We start from the raw sequence: 19064 nt of genomic DNA, 5'->3' as shown, positions 1-19064 counted from the left end.
CGCTGGAGCCTGGCCTCACTCCCTCCCCGTCCAAAGGTTTGGGGGATGTTGGTTAAATCCGTAGGGATGCCTGGCTTGGTCCCTTTCAAACAGGGAATGCACGTCATTTCCATCCAGTGCTGAACTGAATTTGGGGTGGCCTCGGGTTCTCTGCTTTCCCCTCTCCAGGGAGGAAAGTGAGAGCAGAAACACAGCGTTTCTTCTGGCTCTTCTGGAGCCTTTTGTGAAATGGAGCTGCAAGCGTCCTGGCTAACCCTGGTTTTTCCTTTCTCACCCTCAGCGGGGTCTCTGCAGGAATTGGTTTGGCTCCATGGGGCTTGGCCTGGGAAGGGGCCGCTGCCCTCGCCCCGCTGTTACTGTGGTTACCATGGTTACGGCTGAGGCGGGCGTTTGGGGGAAGTGATTCTTCAGGTGGCTGGACCAGGTCTCAGGGGCTTCTCCTGGTTTCCCGCTTACTCCTGGCCATTTCTCAGGGCTTCTCAGAACCTCCCCCAGAGTGGAAGGAGGCAAACAGAAGGAGGGTGAACCTCGGATCCGTCGGCTACTTTGCGTGTTAGTTTTTCAGAGAAAACCACTGGGCCACCTGGAGTTGAGGGACACCAATGCTATTCCCCAAACCTGGCACCCAATGAATGTGTCAAATAAAAACGTCAATGAACACAGGATGAAGGAGAAACCCCTGGCTATAAGACTTGGGTTGAAAAAAACTTATCTGTTTGTCTGTGATGTTGAAGGCATGGGATAATTATGAGTTAATTGTGTCAGGTTTACACATTTGTTCTTACCTCTAAAATAATCTTTTCAGAACCTCTTTTTAGCTCTTGAGTTTAATTCTCCAGAATTTATACTGCATCTCTACCTGATGCTCAAGCATGATTATATGCACATAATTTTGTCATGGCTTTTAATTTCTGCCCAACTCCAATTCTAATGAATTAGGTTCACTCCTCAGTTAGAAACCAGAGTCATAGATGGGAAGTGCACTCTGGGTGGCTGGGTTTCCTGGAATGGCTTTAGGGCAGAGGCTCTTTTGAGCAATGGTCCCTCAATCCATGCCAATCCTTGAATCATTGTTTCAGCTTCAGAAGGGACCCTTGAGCATTCACCTGGTCCAATGACTTCATTTTCTGGTTGAAGAAACTGAGCGGAGATGAGGAGTGACTATGATGGATGGGATTGTCAGCCCCCCCATGCCTCCCACTCTTCCTCCACGCTGGCTGCCTGTGACCCTGCTGGTCTTTCCACTAGAGCGGGTGGAGTATATTTCCCCCACTCCATGCATGTCGGGCTTGGCTGATGGAGTGTGGGTGGAAGTCTCAAGCCAAGGGCCTGGGAGGCACCTGTGTTTGCCCTTGCCCTCCTACATTCCAATGATCCACCGTGAGAAGACATTCCCCAGGTAGCCACTGGTTCCAAGAAAATGAACACACACACGGAGTAGACATGAACCCCACCTGCTGCCTGAATCAAAGGTAACCACGCTGGAGCTGGAAGCAGACTGCTTAGCCAGTGCCCGCTAAGATCAGTTACTCTATGGTCTGCCTGTTGACAGGTGAGCAGGAGCATAAAGTCTTGTGATTCTAAACCACGGAATTTAGGGCTGGTTGTTACACAGTGTGTTGCAGCGATAGCTGACTGATATAGTTACTGGGCTGAAACCCCTGCCCCTACTCCCCTCTGGTTGACAGTATTTCTCTCTGAAGAGATCCGGCACTGCTCGGGGTCCTGGACTCACCATCCACACCATCATGTAGGAGAAGGCTGCGATCCACAGCGTGGAGGAAGCGAAGGTCACCATAAACCACTTCTCCCAGCGGGGCTTGTTGCAGTTGGGGACAGTGAAGTACAAGACAAAGCTCAGGGGCCAGGTGAACGCCCATTTCACTGTTTCCAGTTTGCCAGCTGGGAAAACAACAAAGGCAAAAAGAAAGAAAGAAAGAAAAATCAGCGAGCTACATTTCTCTGCCCCGCCCTCTGCATGGCTGTCCCCGGACATTTACATCCTAACGGAAGGCCTGTGAAATAAGCCTGACCATGTTGCGCTTTTCCCGGGAGACTCAAATGGCTTTCCACCAGCAACAAAACCAAGCGGAATAAAAAGTTATCCACTGCCACCTGCTAGTCAGGCAACTGGAGCCAGGTGGAAAAGGATGAGGAGGATTCTCAGGATACAAACGGGGTCGGGGGAGAGTGAGGGGTCAGGGTGGAGGTGGGGGAGGGGAGGTAGAGACCGTCAGCTGCCTCTGGGGCCTTCTCCCCATGGACAGGCGGCTACATCTTCCCAGATTCTAAGGCGTCAGCGGGCACAGCGCCACCTAGTGGAATTGGTCAACATCCTCTGTCAACTTGCTGAAATCCTGAAAGACCATCTGAAAGCTCTCAAGGTTGTCAAAACACCGCTTGCGTGTCTGCACCCCAAGCTGCTATGGATTTGCAAATCCATAATTGCTTCCTGGTTCTAACTACTTACTGCCATGGACAAGATGATGGATCTGTCAGTGATGACCTGATCCTACCATCTCTGAGTGCTGCCTGAGTGCTGAGTATCAGAGACACCCATAAATGCTTATTTTGGTGACAACATTACCATGAGTTCTTGTAGCCTCAGATCTGAAAAACACAGTAGTTCTCCTTTGGCCATTATTACCATCCTGCTTAAGTGCTAACTCACCTCTAGAAAGAAATATCAAGATCTCCATCTTCCAGAAAGTTCTCTGTGTGCATCCTTCTGGTCAACATCCCACCCCCCTACCACCATAGATTAGTTTTTCCTGTTCTCCAGCTTCAAATAAATGAAATCATACAGTATTTTTTTGTGTGTCTACCTTCTTTTATTCAACATAATGTTTTCTGAGTTTCATTCATGTGTCAGTAATTCATTCCTAATTGCTCTGTAGTGTCCCATCCTGTGAATACACCACGATTTCTTTATCCATTCTTCCGTGGATGGGATTTGGGTTGTTGCCAGTTTTCAGGTATTACAACCAAAGAGGCCGGGGAGCTTACTTGTAGGAGTCTTTTTGTGGGCGTGTTTCCATTTCTCTTGGGCAAAGAGCCAGGAGTCGAATTGCTGAGTCATAGGGTGGGTGTTTGTTTAACTTTGTAAGAAACTACTAAACTGTTTTCTAAAATGATTATTCCATTTTATATTCCCTCCAGAGTTAAGGAGGTATTTTTAAAATTACATTTTGAATAGTATGAATAAAATTTATTTTATAATTTTACAATTTATTTTATAATTTTATGCTAGCATCCAGCACTTATTCATACATCTCTTACCAGTCTTCAAACAGTTTCCTGAAACTATTTAAGAGGAAAACTGCAGAGTAAAGTTACACAATGCCACTTTTGGCCCCAGGTCTCCCTAGACGGCAGGGTGGTCTCTAGGGGGAGATGGGGGCTTTCTCATCAGACAGCGCTGGGTCCAGTCCCCGTTCTGCCAGAGTCGAGTGCCTCAGTTACTTAAATTCCCTAAGCCTCAGTTTCCTCATCTGTAAAATGTGGACACAGAAACACTGAGCTTGAGCGTTGCTGGCAGAATTAAATGAACTATTAGGATAGGGGTTGGGGCAACATAAGTTTGCACGTTACTGGACTCAAAACCCTCAGAATCTTTCCTGACTCTCCATTCTTTCATTCCCCACCTCAACCCTGGCCACCTGCCCAGGGAACTCGATCTGTCTACATCCACCTATCCCCATGGCCTCTCCCTGGACCAGGTCCTCCATCTATGACCTGGCTTCCTAAGGGAACTCCCAGCTCCCTCACCTGCCCCACCTCCATCTGCACGCCACTGACAGCCAGAGTCTCCGAAAGCAAACTGTTCTAGAACCTTCCACTGGCTTCCAGTGCCCTCAGAGTAAAACCACATCTTCCCACAAGGCAAATCATTGACTGGTTTGGCTCCTGTCTGCCACTCCCCCTACTTACACACTCCCCTGGCTCCAAGCCTCCTTCTGCCTCAGGGACTTTGCATCTGTGGTTCCCTCTGGATAGAGCTTGTGGCTGTGTCTGTCCTGTTGAGCAGGTGACCTCCCAACACAAATGTCACCAGACCCCTCAGATCACCCAGTCTGAGATCCCCTCCCACCCCACTCCTTGCTTTCCCATCACCTGCACTTATTTGCTTCATAGCAAATGTTTTCTATTTGAAATTAACAGGTTTGTTTGCTCACTATTTTCAGTTGCCCCCAAACTAGAATATAAACTCTATAAGAACAAGTGTTCTCTCCAGCTTGCTCACCACTCTGTTTTGATGCCATGAACAGTGCAGGGCACACATCACGTGCTCCATACATATTAGTATCAACAGTAATGACATAACTATGAACAATCTAATCAGACGGACCAAAGGAAACTTTGTTTTTGAGAATCTAAGGGTATCCCACTTACAGGTGCACAATAAAGCAAAGAGAACACATTTGAAAGAAAGGAGGAGTCTCTCTTCATTAGCTGCTATGCATCTGGTTAGATTTAAGGTTTGGAGGTGGTGAGTGAACAGTGAGAACACTGGCTGTGTCTGGCTGGATTGCAAAGCAACGAGGCTGTCTGGGAGTTTTCTGTGAGGGGCTTTCAAATGCTGCACCATCCAGACAGGGCCAGATCCTTGGATCCCAAATGCCTCCTGGAATTCCGCACATTCCTAAACCCTGCACTGTGGTGATAAGGGATGGATCCACCTGGGGCCCTCGGCATCCCCTCATTGACCTCCCAGTCCTCCTGATGCCCCCCCAGGAGAAGGGAGAGACAGACAGACAGACAGACAGACAGAGAGAGAGACTTGGTTCATTTAAAATACACACCCAATCAAAGTAACAAAGAAACACAAGAATGGGGAGAGAAATGACTTCAATCTGGCTCTGTCATTCTTCAGAAAATAAAAAAGAGAGGAAAATGAGGTCAGAACTATGACTGCGAGAGCTTAGCAAATGATATTGGTGAGGGAAAGTTGCAAGCAGTGGAAGTTCACACCAGTGAGTTCTGAGTTTTTTTCTCTCAGCTGCTTTAAAAATTCTAACTTGACACTGGAAGGGCATTATATCTAGAAAACAGTTTTCACTATCATTAAAAATGATATGCTTTCTTTAACTTACAGCTCCACTCTGACAACAACAAAGCAGAAATTCAGAGTATCATCTGCAACGAACCTTTAAATGTAATATAACAAATGTAACTCCTCAAACAAACCAAGGGATGCAGAAATGTGCTTTTTAAGTGATTTCGAGCACCAGGAGCATTCAGATAAGGATCGTCCGTATTTTAGCCAGTCGAAACTTCCATTTCTGAACAAAGGGGTAAAAACTGTATCCTTTCTTCTTTCAGCCAGTATTTCTGGACATTTTCCCATCTTTTGTTCCATTGTCACGTGGTCTAAACACAGCCTTCCCCGGCTGGTGGTGGGTAGGTCTATTCATTAATTTAACGAATATTTATTGAACCCCCACTACACCGCTCTGTGCTGCCACTGCTCCAGGTGCTGAGGACATAGCAGCGAATTAAGAAAACGACACTCCCTGCCCCTGAACCTGATGTCGCAGTGATTATGTGATGTTTTCAAAATCAGCCAGAAAGTCAGGGGATGAAGCAAGGGCGTGAGCTTAGGACTCTGAGCACAGAGCACCCCTTTGAGCATCACTCTTCCTAAAAAGCAGAGAACTTGTTCCCAAGTTATAGTCCTTTAAAAATTTATTTTTAAACTTTTATTAATTTTTATTTTTATTGAGTTAACATACCATGTGACATTAGTTGCAGGTGCACAACATAGTGATTCAGTATTTTGATGTATTATGAAATGGTCACAGCTTTGAGACCAGTTGAGACCATACTGAGTTACAGTCCTCATCAAGCTTTTTAGGAAGCTTAATACTGTCAGACGGAGGAAAAATCATCACTCAGTATTGCAGACCTAGAACTAAGTATATACATTTGTTCTAATTATATAGGCAATAAAAATGCACATTGTGTTAAAATGGAAAATGTAGAGAAAACAAAAAATAATTTCACCTCGGATAAACATACTAATATTTTGGTGTATTTTGTTTCAGTTTGTGCTCCAGGGAAGTGTATTTACCTCCATACACATGTAACTGTTTCTCTTTCTGTCAGTCCGTGGTAAGAAGGCTTTCTTCTCATAAGAGGTAAGAATATAAGTACAATTTATATGTATGTAGACATATAGATACATATACTATGCATAGGTATATATAATAAATACATGTATGCAAACTATATGTATGTTATATGCACATAAACATGTATTAATATAGGTGTATATATTATATAATATACAATATGTTAAATATGTGTAAATATTCGTGTATTAATATACACCATATTAAATGTATACAGTATATAGAAACCATGTTACATGCACACATTAACTCAATCATACATGTGCACAGAGTACATATATGCACATACACACATGTCCTATATATGCGTCTGTTTACACACTCCCACACAGTTACTTACTTGTTAATTATACACACTCTAGTCAAGCCCTGGTGGCAGAAACACAGGGAACCCAGGCCCCTGCAGGATTCCCGTGGGAGGGAAACACATCCTCACCCAGTGGAGGGACCTTCTTCAGGCTGAAGGAACTTGACCTGAGAGGACCCTCAAGGGCCCTCTGCTGGCCTGAGGGCCTCCACCCACTCGCCACTGGGACGAAGCGGCCCTGCCCAGGGGAAGGCCTGGCCGGACACTCAGCCCACAGCCTCGAATGGAGGTTCTGGGCCCGGGAACGGGGTTTGTCAGCAGCTGGTGGAGGACCGGAGGCCACACTTGGACAAGCCCATCCTCCACTTCAGAGGCAGAACCAGGCCCTGACCTAGGCTCCCTGGCGACACAGAGGAACCGTGAAGATGGCTGGTGGGCCCCCGGGCCTGTAGCCCCCGCCACCCGCGGTGGCCCCTGGACCAGCAGCATCGGCATCACCTGAGGGCCTGTTAGACACGCAGAATCTCGGGCCGCACCCGGACCCCCCGAATTGGAGCCCACCCTTTGTCAAGGATGCCCAGGTGAGAAGGGCTGGTGTAGGGAGACTCAGGATCCCACTTCCAGTCTCAGCACCTCAGGGCCCTGGGGTGAAGCCGAGACCCCTGGGGTGGCAGGACCACGCACAGCATCCCTCCTCCTTGCAGGCCTGTGTGTGCCTCCAAAGGACAGAGGGTGCCTGAGGTGGGTGCCTGAGCCCACACCTGCAGCCGTGTCTCCCAACACGTGAGAAGGCCCTGGGGCCTCCACACCTGCATCCTAATCCCAGGGGCAAGGGGGGTGGAGCAGGAGTTCAAGATACCCCGAAACCTCACAGTTAGGTCTGGGGTGTACCTCGTCCAGGTGAGGAACAGGGAACACGTGACCCACAGGGGGCCCTTCTGGCCCACTGAGTGATGAGGGTTGTCTGCTCTCACACTCGTGGCTCTGATGTTTTCCTGGAGGGGTGCACATGGGCTCCTGGGCTCCGGGGCCAACACAGTGCCAGCCACTTACAAACTCGTCAACTGGCCTCACGGCTTCCTTCGTCAGGGTAAGACTTTAGCCAAGTAAGCACTCCTGGAGCTTGGTTGCGGGCTGCTGATGGTGAACTCTAAAAACATGGGCTGGGGGAGGCGGAATTCCGGGTGCGGCCCCCAAGGTCTGTGCCCCAGTTTTCACAGCCTGCGGGAAGGATGAACCACCAGCCCTAACTGTGATAGGCTCTAGGGCAGAGCTGACCTCCAGACGGGCAGGTCATGATCCATCACGGGAGCCCTCGGAAGCAGAAGGGGAAGCTGGAGGGATGAGGACTGTGGGGAGGACCAGACACAACACACGGTGCTGGTTTGCTAGACGAGGGGCCACGGGAGCAGAAGGCGGTGGCCTTGGGGCAGGGAGCAGCCCCGGTGACAGCCACGAGGAGGAGACAGACTCAGCCCTGCAAACACCAGGAACCCACTCCTGCCAGGAACCGAGTGTGCCGGGGCCTCGAGGAAGGACCACAGCCCTGCCCACCCCCCTCCATCACGGCCCTGTGAGCCTCGGAACACCCAGCCAGGCCACGCCGGACTTCTGACCCCCAGAACCCGAGCAAACCAACCAGTTTAAGCTGTGAGGCTTGTTCTCATTTGTTACAAAGCAGTAGAAAATGAACATGAAGGAGGGGCGGGGGGTCTGGTCATTTCATCCTTAACGTGTGTTTGTCCTGGGCGATAGGAAGGTTGCCAAGAAATGCTGCCAAAGGTGGCAAAATGGATAAAGAGCCAGGGTAGTTTTTTCTAGCAAGATAACCTACTAACAAGTAATGATTTAACTCTGGGTGGGCGATTCTGGAGTTTGGGGTCTAGGAATCCGGGTGGGTATTGTCTAGTTAGTTTTGGTCAGCCCTTGACCAGGTTGAGATCTCAGGGGCCCTGAGGGGGCCCCGGCACCCCCCTGAGCTTTACCTGCTGTCCCTGGACACAAAGAGGGGCACAGAAGGACCCTGCATCCAAAAGTAACATGCGACTCTGATACCCTGTGCCCACGTCTCACCATTAAACGGCCGTACACGTGGAACCAGCACTCCCTCCTGAAAACCTACAGCCCCCATCCATCCCAGCACCTCAGTGAAGACACACAGGCTAATTAAGCTTCACACACTTGGCAATGAATGCAAACTGGACCATCACACTCTTTCTTGAAACAGTCAGAAACTTCTGGAAGGTCTAGCAGAATTCTTTGGGTTTGGTCCACCCGTTCCCCTAATGGGTAGGGCTGGGGGACAAGGCTGCGGGGACAGCCAAGTCTTTGCTGGAGGCAGCAGTCGGGGGACGAGGACACTGCCCTGGTGGCCGGGGTCCTGAAAGCTCTACCAGTCAAGGAGCCGGGAGATGCCCTGGGCCAGCCCCACGGTGTGATTTAGGCACTTTCTACCCAGGTGTGCATCCCCTGTGGTGCCCACCCTGGAAATAGCAGGTCCTGGGACAGGTGGGGCCTGAACGGGGATGAGGGAAGAGCAAAGGCCACCTGGGAGGGCTGCTGGGCCCCCAGGGCTAGCTTTGCCAGGACAGCCTCCCACCAACTGCAACGGGGTGGGTGAAGCGCTTCTCCCCCCCAGCACCATGTGCCTGGCCAACAGGGTCACGGGCTTTCCTCCTTAACTCCAGGGGGCCCCGAGGAACAGCTGAGAGAGAGCCTCCTTGTGAAATGCCCACATTTCAACCCATGACCGAGTGTCACCATCTTGGTCATCTTTGGACCCCCTACAATAGAGTCTTATCCGCTGTAAAAATTAACATAAATATTTCTACGTCATACAGAGATATTTCCTTGAGTTTAAAATCAGAAAGGTCACCCCAGTCAAGGGCATCAACTCAGTGGCCTCAAAATAGCTCCAGACCCCAGCCCAGCCCAGACGCGGGACCTCTTACAGGGGGGGTCGAACGGCGTGTACGGCCCTTCCTCGTCCTCCTCGTCCTCCTCGTCCTCGTTCTCGTCGTTCTCGTTGTCCTCGTTCTCATTCTCCGTCTCGTTGCCAGCCTCAGCAACAACGTCGTCCCCCCGAGTCCCGTTCACACCTCTGTCCAGGACGCTGCTGGGCCCCATCCCGTTCTCCACCGTGTGCTTAATCGGGATTTTGATGGCCACCTCGGATTCCCCATTGGCATAAGCCCTGCTGTTTATCAGTCTTTGTCTCTGGAAAAAGAAAGGCACGTTCTAATACAGCCAGAGGGGCTGCAAGTCTTCACACCCAGAACACCAGCTATTGGGATATTTCCCAGTCAGCTGGCAAGGAGGTGGTTCCAGAAGACTCTGCAGAGAAGTTCTAAGGGACCCCTCAAAGTAATAACCAACACTGGGAGGAAGGATTAATCTTTATGACCCACTGGAACTTGCAGATCCCTTCAGAGGAGAATCCCCATGTCTCAGGTGGGCACTGCTTTCCTATCAGGGTTCTTGATTCCCTGTGTGCTGGGGTGTTAACGTTCTCCTCCAGGTTGTAGGAGTTCCTCGGTCCATATGTGAGAAAGCCATGCACATGTGTTTGGATTACTCTATCAATAAGGCTGCCGTTCTGGAGAAAGGAACACCCAGGAAAATTCAGGTCAGAGACTCTGCCTTACTTTAAACTAGGGTAACCTTGATTTAGCAACTACTTCTGTGCATTCACATCGGAGGGCTTTATTCAGATGGAAGATAAAAAGAAGAAGGTAGGTAGAAGGGATAGAAGAGTTTTTCTGTATAACTGGGAGCTGGACCACGTCTCTGGACATGTGGATGGAAGAGCAAGGACCAAGGTGCACAGCTGGTCCAGAGAGCAAAGACGTTGGGAAATGGCTGCGGGGTATTTTTGTGCGAAACGCTGAGGAAGGTGCTTCTACATTCAGACCAGGAAACTTTCTCCCCTTCCCAGTTTCCCACCCTGTCCATGGCAGATGGACTGTGCTTTCCCAGATACCTCATTGATCAACATGCGACTGGCCATGGAGAGTCGAGTCTTGGGGGGAAAGTGGCTGGTGATCATGATTCGAAGACCAGCCTCCGAGAAAGAAAGCTGGTGTGGGTAGGCCGACAGCAGCTCATCTACCATGATCACTGATGCTTTGCGGTGGAAATTGGCTGGGAAAATTAAAAGCATAAAATAAAAATAACATTGAGGCTAGGAGCAGGAAAGAGATATTCATTCACCTTCCTTCCATTCCTTTCTTTCCTGCTCTCTCTCTCCTTTTCTCCTATCTTCCTTCCCTCCCTCCTTTCCTTCTTCTTCCTTTTCATCCATCCAATTACCCATCCATCCATTCATCTACCCATCCGACCATTCATCTACCCATCCGACCATTCATCCATCCATCCATCCAATCAACCATCCATCCATCCACCCATCCATCCATTCATCTATCCTCCCACCTACCCATCTATCCTTCCTCCCTCCCTCCCTGCCTCCCTCCCTCCCTCCCCCGCTTCCTTCCTCCCTTCCCTCCTCCTTCCTTCCAACTATCCATACAACCATCCATCCAACTATTCATCCATCCTGGAAGGGTTGTCATGATCAAAATTTGAAGAAGAGTTAAAATCTGCTTTCTACGGGGCTCATCGATACCTCTTTGAAATGACCTGGAACAATTTAAGAGTCCTTCACTAACATGGTGAGAATGAGTGATAACATAGGATAATCCCCCTTTGTCCTCAAAGGATTCTTTTCCTGCCGCTCATATCTGGGGCACAGGAAAGACCCCAATAGTCTTTAGTAACCCTTTATGCCCTTCAAATGTCAGCAGTGCTCATTCTGAGCTGTTAAAAGCTGCAGAATTGACATTAGTCCAGGTGGAGGACATGGTGGGGGGATGCCCACGTTGCTGCAGCCCAGCCTGTGAGCAGGGCTGCCCGGGGGCTAGGGGTGGGGAGCTGGGCTCAAGTCCAGAGGGGGCTCAGGGCAAATCTTGCATCAGGATCTGCTGGCAGGCCTGAAAATAACTTCCATCATGGTCCCAGCCCCTCACTGTGGATGCTGCAATACGAGCACACAGCTCATGGGTACCTGGCCAAGGCCTCACTCCTGTTCTCCAGGCCACTAAACCATGAAATGATCTCTGGAAACTGACTAATAATAGGTAGCTCTCTTTGGTTCCCTAAGAGTATTCCTTTCATGGTTATGAACTACCCTGAAGAGAAGAAACTAAATGAAATCCTTATGTGGGATGGCACTGAATACTCATAAGTCTTTTGTTCACCATGCATATAATTAGTGAGAAAAGTATATCAAATAATTGATTTTCAAATTCTCATAAGTACCCACAGATTTCAAACTTATATATGTATTTGAAAATAACCTATAGATTTTCTAATTTCTTTTGTTTTGCCTGAAAAGCAAACAAAATGGGACTGAGAAGAAATAAACCCACACATTTCAAGGGCAAAGTTAAAAAGAAATTAAATGAAAACTGAAACGCATTCTAGGCAAACATAAATGGTAATTTTCCATGTTCCTCGAAGAAAGAAAATTATTAGAGAGTACTGTATTATCTCTTTGTGTATCAGCTGCTTCATAAGCATCTACTGAATGTAAGTATTACTTTGGGGAAAAAAGGGTAATTTCCTCTGTCATTTTGCAGCTCGGAAACTGAGGTAATGTAGCCTGAAAGTGAATTTGGATGTAATAATACGCTAATAACAACTATAATTAATGGAGTATTCTGCAGACTTTATCTCCTTAACTTGTTACAAAAGTTATCCTCATTTTGCAGAAGAGAAAACTGAGGCTCAGAGAGGTTAAGGAACTTGCTTCATGGTCACTCAGTCAGAATGTGACGGAGTCAGCACCTTGACACCCATGGCCTCCTCTCCTTTACCATCTCCCCACTTTCCCCAGCACGTTTGGTCCAAGAACTTCCACTGGCTTTCGAGGGCTGCCCATCACCAGGATGAACCTGCTCCCCGCCCAATGCACCGAGGGAGGGAGGGAGGCCTCCCTGGGGGCAGGCACACCCTCTGGGGCCTGGCGGGGGACGCAGCCCCCCAGGGTTACCTCTCTTGAGTAGCACCACGGTGGCGTCGCAGTTGCTGCTGTCATCGATTTCAGCGTTGTTGGCCAAGCCGTTGACCATGTTTCCCGTGCCCTTGGTCCTCCTCTCGAAGCACTGGTGTATGCAGGCGTTGTATCTGGACACGGCCATGAGCGGAAAGAGCCCATCAGCACGGCCATACCTGCCTTCCCGGCTCCCAGCTCCCCGCAGCTCCCCAAGCCTGGATGCCTGTGGGGGACCCTGTGCCTTAAGTTATTAGGTTATTACGTTATCATCCTGTTTCCCCCAGAATATACAACCTGCCCATTTCCCAACTTGAGAATATACGGTAAGTGACAAAAAAGCCAACATCACATAGATACATAGGGACACACTGCTTTCTCTGCAGAGTCTTCCATGTCAGCAGGGGGACCTCTGGGACTGAGTTCCCTTACTCGGGGTCTGTGCGTGGAAGGGCTGTTGTGAGACTCAGAAGGATGGGCAAGGTCTCCCTCCTCTGGGCCACGTCCCCAGGGCCTTTGCTGTCAGGGGCATGCTTGGTGGAGGAAGGTCAAGGCGTCACGTCCGTCTCTGCTGCTACCCCAGGCTCTGCATCATGGTCCACGTGTACAGGCAGGCTGGCTGTCGAGGTCTCTATCTGCCTTTGGTTTCCTGAGGTCATAGGCTGGGAGCCTGCGAATGTCTGTCACTGTTGTGCCATAATTCCAGGTCTGCTGCGCCCTTGGCTTTATGAAAAAATTCTAGGCTATGATTCTCCAGGACGATTGAGTGAAAAAGAATCAGAACATTGTGCAGTGCTTCTTCCATGTGTGTTGGAAGGGAGGAAGCTTAGTCAAGTTCCTAGGATGTTTTGGCAGGTAAATGTCCTGGTCCCTTTATCGTTGGTATTAGAAGACTCCCATAGAGGAATCCTAGGAAACTCACTGGTTTTTTAAATATTTATGACACTTATGAGATGAAAATAAAACTATAAAAATGTTATTTCTGAGACCATTGACAATTTGAACACTGACTGGATACTTACTCGTATCACAGAATGAGCGTTCTTTTAGTTGTGATCATGGTGGTTAGGTGAAAAATGAGTCCTTTAAGAGACACGCACTGACGTTTGGGTAGGTGAACTGACATGATGTCTGGGGCTTCAGGTCACGTGGGGAGAGGGAAACTGCTAGGGGTGTGGGTGGAGGAAGCTAGTTGATGGTTGTAGGGCTCCTGGCAAGCATGCGGGGTGTGTCATGCTAGTCTGCTGACTGCTTTGCATGGTCAACATTCTTCTTAATGGAAAGGCCTCCCCACTTTCTTTCTCTCCCCTCCTGATGGGGCTCTAGGGGAGATGTGGTGTTTCTGGCATCTTGACTCAGAATCCACTTTCCCCACAGAAATACTGACTCGCCTGGGTGTTTGCTTTAAAAGTTAACAACTGTGTGTTATACATTTATTTGGATTTGGATAATAGGATAATAATACCATGTATCGTATTATTATAAGCACTTCCTTGGAAGCAGATATTGGTTAATTGCTTAACTCTTCCATCATGTTCCATCCTACAAACACCCTTTCAGGTAGGAAGCATTGTTCATTCTGTTTTTAGAAGCAGAAACTGAGATTCAAAATGACTGAATCACCTGGCCCAGGTCCCATGGCCGGGGCTGCACAGGAAGCGCTTGACCTTAACCACCAGACCACACTGCCTCATCTGGGGAACCAAACTCCAGAGAAGTGACCCAGCAGTACAGAAATCAACCCTCGCTGTGGCCGGGTATGCCTCAGGCTCCGGTAAGGTTTCTACCTGTTGGGCCAAACTGGAATTGCTTTTTGACCTTCAGACAGAATGTTTAAAGTTATTTTAAAGCCATCTACCCAGGAGGCAGCTGATGATTCTAATACATGTTGTTTTTAACGGCTGCTGCTCTGTTTTATATTTTTAATTGAATGTTTTAAATTTTGTGCTTGCACCCTGAAGCTATTTTATTGTGAAGCATGCAATTTTATAAATCAGATTTTATAAAACCCAGTGATTAAAGCCTCTGATTATGGAGCGGGATGGCTAAAGAGCAGAGATTTCAATTTAGAACTTAGGACTAGAATTTATGCAGAAAATTCCACGAGCGCAGTAGCTGCCTTTCCCTGGTCTATTTGTATCCTGCTGGTCTGAACAGCTGGGAGGTTGGTAAAGCTGAGGCATCAGCAGAAACACACCTCATTAGCTTTCACACTGGGCATGGTTTGGGGTAGGGAGATCGTTCACTGTGGTATCTTTATGTCCACGTGCCCCGCCGGCAACTCACGGGCATTACGATGGCTCAGTAGAGGGGTACTGTGGTCACAGAATGCACGCTAGCAAAATTCCTCAATCTTCCTTCTTTTTAGATGAAAAACACTTTTTGAAGACCTCCTTATTCCGTGTAGCCCCTGGTGAATTCAGTATGGGACATGCTTTCATCTAAATTCAGATTTAAAACCCTAGATCCACGTTGGGCTTATAGCAGACACTCAGTCAATTCTCTGGAATAACTGACAGATTCCCTTTTCAAAAGGGAATATGAGAGCTCTTGACTCTTTGGGGTCTCAAAGCATCAAAATGTAAAAAAAAAAAAAAAGGTGAAATAAAAAATGCTGAAAGAAGACGTCTATTGTTGAGGTTTCCTGACTGTCGCACCGATTCCCTAGTAGTTTTGTTCTTTGAGAGAAAGAGGAACAAGTTGGCCCGTTCCATCTTTAAAGGCTTTTCCTTGGAATCTAGAAACTGTGGAAAACTTTTGGGCCAGCTCTGGTTTTCATGGGAGCTGATGTATTGGGATGCTTAAATGCAAGGTGATTTGTGGTGAAAGTATCTGGTTTCTTTGTTTGCTACCTCATGGTAACTCCACACCAGGATAAGTTTGGGTAAGGTCCTATTCTATCTGTAGAAATGTCCTCTTCCAGTCACACGACCCAGTTACTAGGTCCGCACTGACTGTGGGACAGCTCCTGAGGTGGAAACTGGGTGCTATATTTAGTGGAATGGCAGCAGATGGCTTACGGCCCACCCTGGCCATCGATCAAGCCAGCTCCTACCTTCACTGTTCCTGTGACGTTTGTCAATGGCCACACTGATTTCTCCCAAGGGGCTCTCGGCCACCAGAATTAATCTGTGTCAGGCCTCAACGGCAAGGAAAACTTGACATGTCCATTGCAGACTGCTACCTGATGGGTCCAAATGGGCAGTTTCTGAGAGCGGTCTGCTGTCCTGCCCCCTACAGAAGGTGATCACTCCTGCAGTCACATAGGCTGGGGAGAGTATGGACTAACTTAGAGCAAAAGGAACAGCTCCCGTGGGGCAGGAATCTTCAGCACAGAATATCTCTGCACCATTGACAACCTCCTCAACTCCATGGCACTCAGCAAAAAGATGAGCTGACAGGTTTCAACCACGGTGCTTACATTTTACATTAGAGTACAGGAAATATCAGCGACATAACTCTTGATACAGGTGGTAAGCTGTCCAGACTCCAAGGGGAACAAGAACGCATAATGTGGTGGTTTTAAAATACATCCACACATTCTGTGACACTCCTCTCTTCAAAAGGCAAAGTAGGGCTTCCCTGGTGGCACAGTGGTTGAAAATCTGCCTGCCAATGCAGGGGACACAGGTTTGAGCCCTGGTCTGGGAGAATCCCACATGCCGCAGAGCAACTAGGCCCATGAGCCACAACTACTGAGCCTGCGTATCTGGAGCCTATGCTCCGCAACAAGAGAGGCCGCGATAGTGAGAGGCCCGCGCACTGCGATGAAGAGTGGTCTCCACTTGCCACAACTAGAGAAAGCCCTCACACAGAAACGAAGACCCAACACAGCCAAAAATAAATAAATTAATTAAAAAAAATTACTCCTCAAAAGGCAAAGTAGACCCGTTGAGTGAGGACTGGACTGAGTGACGGTTTTCTAATACACAGAACACGGCAGTAGTGACGATGTGTGACTTGTGAGACCAGATCATAAAAGCTGTTGCTGGGTCCTTCCTGCTCTCTCTTGAATCACCTGCTCTTTTGGAAGCCAACTCCCGGGTGTGGGGACGGCAGAATGGCCCTGAAGAGAAGCCCACATGGTGAGGAACTGGGGCCTCTAGCCAACGACCAGTATCTACTCACCAGCAGCGTGAGTGGGCCATCTTGGAGCCCCAAATGGATGACAGCCGCCCTGGACAAGCTCTTACCTCTAATCCCATGAGAGCCCCTGAGCTAGCGCCCTCCAGTTCAACTGCTCCTGGATGTTTAACTCTCAGAAACTGTACGAGATAACACACGTTTGTGGTTTTAAGCCATTAAGTTTTGTGGTCATTTGTTAAGCGGCAATAGCTGACTAATACAATATGAATAGCGGAAGTCTGTAGATATTTGATCCATGGTTTCAGTTATCTCTTATCCAGCTCTGGTCCCATCTTCCCTCCACCTATATGGAAACATAACACATTGAGCTCCTCTCTTGTTATGAAAGTGAGCAAAAAAACAGCCAAAAGCTAGGCTGCCAGGTCCTGAAGAGGGGCAAGGGTTTGAGAGATTTCTCAAATGAAACCATGAAGCTTTGATTCTATCATACATTGGGGTTGTAAGGGTCTATGCTTTTGCTATAAGTCGAGATTGCATTGATTCCTAGCAGGCTGCCCAGGGAGCCAAGTGAGCCTCTGATGACAGGTACCCGCCCTGTCCCCTGTTCCTCTGTCCACATTATCACATAATGCTGACAGTAGGAAAGAGGTTGGTTTTTTGGGGTTTTTTTGTGTGTGTGGTAAGCGGGCCTCTCACTCTTGTGGCCTCTCCCGTTGCGGAGCACAAGCTCCGGATGCGCAGGCCCAGCGACCATGGCTCACGGGCCCAGCCGCTCCACGGCATGTGGGATCCTCCCGGACCGGGGCACGAACCTGTGTCCCCTGCATTGGCTGGCGGATTCTCAACCACTGCGCAACCAGGGAAGCCCAGGAAAACGTTTTGGGAGACAAACTAAGAAAGTATTTTACTTACTTCATTATGACAATGTAGATGAGATACATCAGCACGAGGACTAAAGACTCCCACCTGTGGACAAACCAAGAATGGTCAGTTAACAGAAGCCGCCCTAGACAGATGTGCCATAGTCCAGGTCCTCTCAGACACATGTGTGATGTGAACGGCAGCTCACCTGCCAAGCACGGCAAGCATGAAGCAGACGTGCAAACAAGTTCCACATATTTCCTGGTCTGCAGACATTTCCTAGGCTGTATCCAGGTTTTCAGGATCTTTCTCTTCCTCCCCTACTTCAAAGGAAAATGCTCCTTCTTCTCTGTTATTCGCTCACCCCAAAGAATATTTTGAACCCAGCAAGCCTTCTATAATGTAGCTGAATATAGGGGTATGTGTATAAATCTGACCACAGCTTGATCATTCACTGAAACTATTCAGATACAGTTACAAAGGGCAAACTAGAGGAACTGGTAAGGGCAACCGAGGGATTGTTAGGTACATCAGAGCAAGGCACGTGTAGAGAGAGGGAAACGGAGAAGGAAAGGAAGAAGAGTTGGGGGGGAGGGGACAGGGGGAGGGAAGGACAGAGGGGGAGAGAGACAGACACCTTGGGCAGGGAAGGTGCTAGCAGGAAGGATGAGCATGAATGAGTGGGGAAATGGTCAAGAGAAAGAAAGAAAGAAAAATAATGAAACCTTCTGGAATGTACCTTGAACTTCTGATACTTTGAATATTTCCTCTATTTTCTTTATTTTAGTAACTTTCAGTTAAAAGGCAAGGGAACTTGACTTCTAGGTTCCCCTTTAGCTGTAGAATTTAATTAGTTAGTTGAGGGGGTAATTTTGGCTTTAAGAAAAGGTTCCTGGAGGATGGTCTATGAAGAAATTCTAGGTTATGGTTTCCTTCGCTTTTTCAACTTCCATGTCTGGAAACGGATCCTGGGGAAATATGTGATCAAATGTAAAGAGGAGGCACACACAGGGTTTTCATTGCAGTGCTGTTTTATAAAAATGAAGTGTTGGAAAGAAGCAAGGCGGTTATCAGGTGAAGGACCGGGTACGTGAGTTATGGCATGTCCACAGGGCAACGAGCTACCATGCATTGGCTGAGAACGATTCTGCAGATATGCATAGCCACAGAGATGGTCCTCTGTCATCCTGTTCAGTGTTTCTGCAGCATCTGAAGTTGATTGCCCACCCTCTTCATAAGACACTCTCTTCTCCTGACTTCTGAGGGCCACACTCCTGGTTTTCCTCCTGTCCCCTAATTTCTTCTCCCTCCCTTTGTGTTCCCTCCACTTCTTCAGTGTGACCTCTAATGTTCTCTCTAGGTGATGTCCTCTTGTCCTATTTCTGGAAAACCAACAGACACGTCCACACCACACTTCTCCCAGCTCCAGATTCAGGATCCACTTGTCAATACAGCCTCTCCACGTGGCGTCTAGATGCAGGTCGGAACAGAATTCCTAATTCCTACACCCCAGCTGCATGTTCTCCAGGGCTTTGCCATGTCAGTGAACTGCACAGTCAAGCCCCACATCTGGAAATAAAAGTGGAGCCCTCTCTACCCTCCCCCATGCCCATCGGGACTCTGTGTCCAAAAT

The 19064-nt window shown here is 48.4% G+C and overlaps 1 protein-coding gene across 1 annotated transcript in view; it reads right to left on the bottom strand.

Annotated features, from left to right (window-relative positions):
- Positions 1-19064, bottom strand: part of SLC24A3 (solute carrier family 24 member 3) — a gene marked incomplete at its 5' end in the record, with an annotated part of 470984 nt that overhangs the window by 24767 nt on the left and 427153 nt on the right. Inside the window, 5 exons of the mRNA XM_082644790.1 lie at positions 1736-1902; positions 9390-9654; positions 10418-10578; positions 12485-12618; positions 17483-17536. Of these exons, the coding sequence (XP_082500916.1) occupies positions 1736-1902; positions 9390-9654; positions 10418-10578; positions 12485-12618; positions 17483-17536 (781 nt within the window). The remainder of the gene's footprint in view (positions 1-1735; positions 1903-9389; positions 9655-10417; positions 10579-12484; positions 12619-17482; positions 17537-19064) is intronic.

This window comes from Mesoplodon mirus (assembly GCF_964341445.2).
Source record: "Mesoplodon mirus genome assembly, chromosome: 15".
Lineage (NCBI taxonomy): Eukaryota > Metazoa > Chordata > Mammalia > Artiodactyla > Ziphiidae > Mesoplodon > Mesoplodon mirus.
This window is presented reverse-complemented; position numbering and strand designations above follow the sequence as displayed.